The sequence below is a fragment of the Rhagoletis zephyria genome, unplaced genomic scaffold (assembly GCF_001687245.7).
Source record: "Rhagoletis zephyria isolate East Lansing unplaced genomic scaffold, Rhagoletis_zephyria_1.1 Rzeph_scaffold_02999, whole genome shotgun sequence".
Classification (NCBI taxonomy): Eukaryota; Metazoa; Arthropoda; class Insecta; order Diptera; family Tephritidae; genus Rhagoletis; species Rhagoletis zephyria.
Genome location: NW_016160083.1, coordinates 67,868 through 68,980, shown reverse-complemented (window position 1 = coordinate 68,980; position 1,113 = coordinate 67,868). Strand labels below are relative to the sequence as shown.

General features: G+C 42.1%; 1 protein-coding gene across 1 annotated transcript in view; it reads left to right on the top strand.

The window, feature by feature from the left end:
• Positions 1 to 884, top strand: part of LOC108368181 (uncharacterized) — a 2,292-nt gene extending 1,408 nt beyond the window's left edge. Inside the window, exon 3 of the mRNA XM_017622969.1 lies at positions 12 to 884. Within this exon, the coding sequence (XP_017478458.1) occupies positions 12 to 317 (306 nt within the window). The 3' untranslated portion in view covers positions 318 to 884. The remainder of the gene's footprint in view (positions 1 to 11) is intronic.
• The last annotated feature ends 229 nt before the right edge of the window (positions 885 to 1,113 follow it).

The window sequence follows — 1,113 nt, the reverse complement described above, 5'->3', positions numbered from 1 at the left end:
GCGGAAGTGACCATTGCACTTTAACCCTGAAAGGGTGGAATGAGAGGTTAGAGATCCGGGCAAGGGTATTACCGAGCCTGACGCGAACCGCCCCAGAGCGCACAGTCGACGCGCGTGTGGCGGGCGAATTCGACAATCTGCGCTTAGCCGATCCAGCCTTTTACCGCTCGAGTGCGATATCAATGGTATTGGGAGCCGACGCATATGCGGTAAGTTTGCGTCCGGGTTTGATGCCCGCGACACCCACTAGACCAGCCGCGCAGAATACGATATTCGGATGGGTCATATCAGGAGCAACCCCCTATGGCTGGAGCTGAAGAAGAGACCGACTAGTTAGCATTTAAACAAAAATAAATTTATTGAATTTTAAGATGTCATTTGAATTTTTGAATTTTGGATTAGTGAATTAGTTTATTTTATATTGCAGCGATCCTGCAAGGCGGGCGGCATGTTTAGGCCTGCATTTTAGGGTTAAGTTTAGCATACAAACCTCACCGAGAGATGTCGCTGCTAATCACTCGCTGACAGGACTCGTTACGTTATCTCCCTTTTGGCACGAGTCCTGTTAGTCAATCCCATTGGCAGATTCCACCTTCCGTGGAATCTATAAATGCGGCAAGTCACTATAGTCTCCCTCTTTTTTCTGATTCGACAGCCAGCGACAACTCAGGTGAGTGAATTCGTTCCTATATATTTATAGTAATATACTTATATAAATAAATTAAACGTGAATTGTGCCTATTATACAAAAACCCAATTTGTTAATGCCATTGGAGATTAGAATATTCGTGAGAGTAAGTAAAAGATTGTCTTAAAGAACCGGCTCCCCCATTGATCCCCGTTGCCGGAATCACGAGGATTCTCGGCCCCTATATTGCCCCGCTCGAACAGTAAATATGGGTGCAATTTAATGTAATGTAATTTGGATCAAAGTGAGTGAGTACAAGATAAAATAAGATAAAAGTGTGTAAACTATTAGGTAGAGTGTTATGTGCATTTACATATATGAAAGGATGTGCAAAAGCACTTTGTGATAAGGAAATCAAGTGGAACGACTTAAGAAATTTTAACATTAAATAACTGATACACAATTATACCGTTTATATTTTTTTA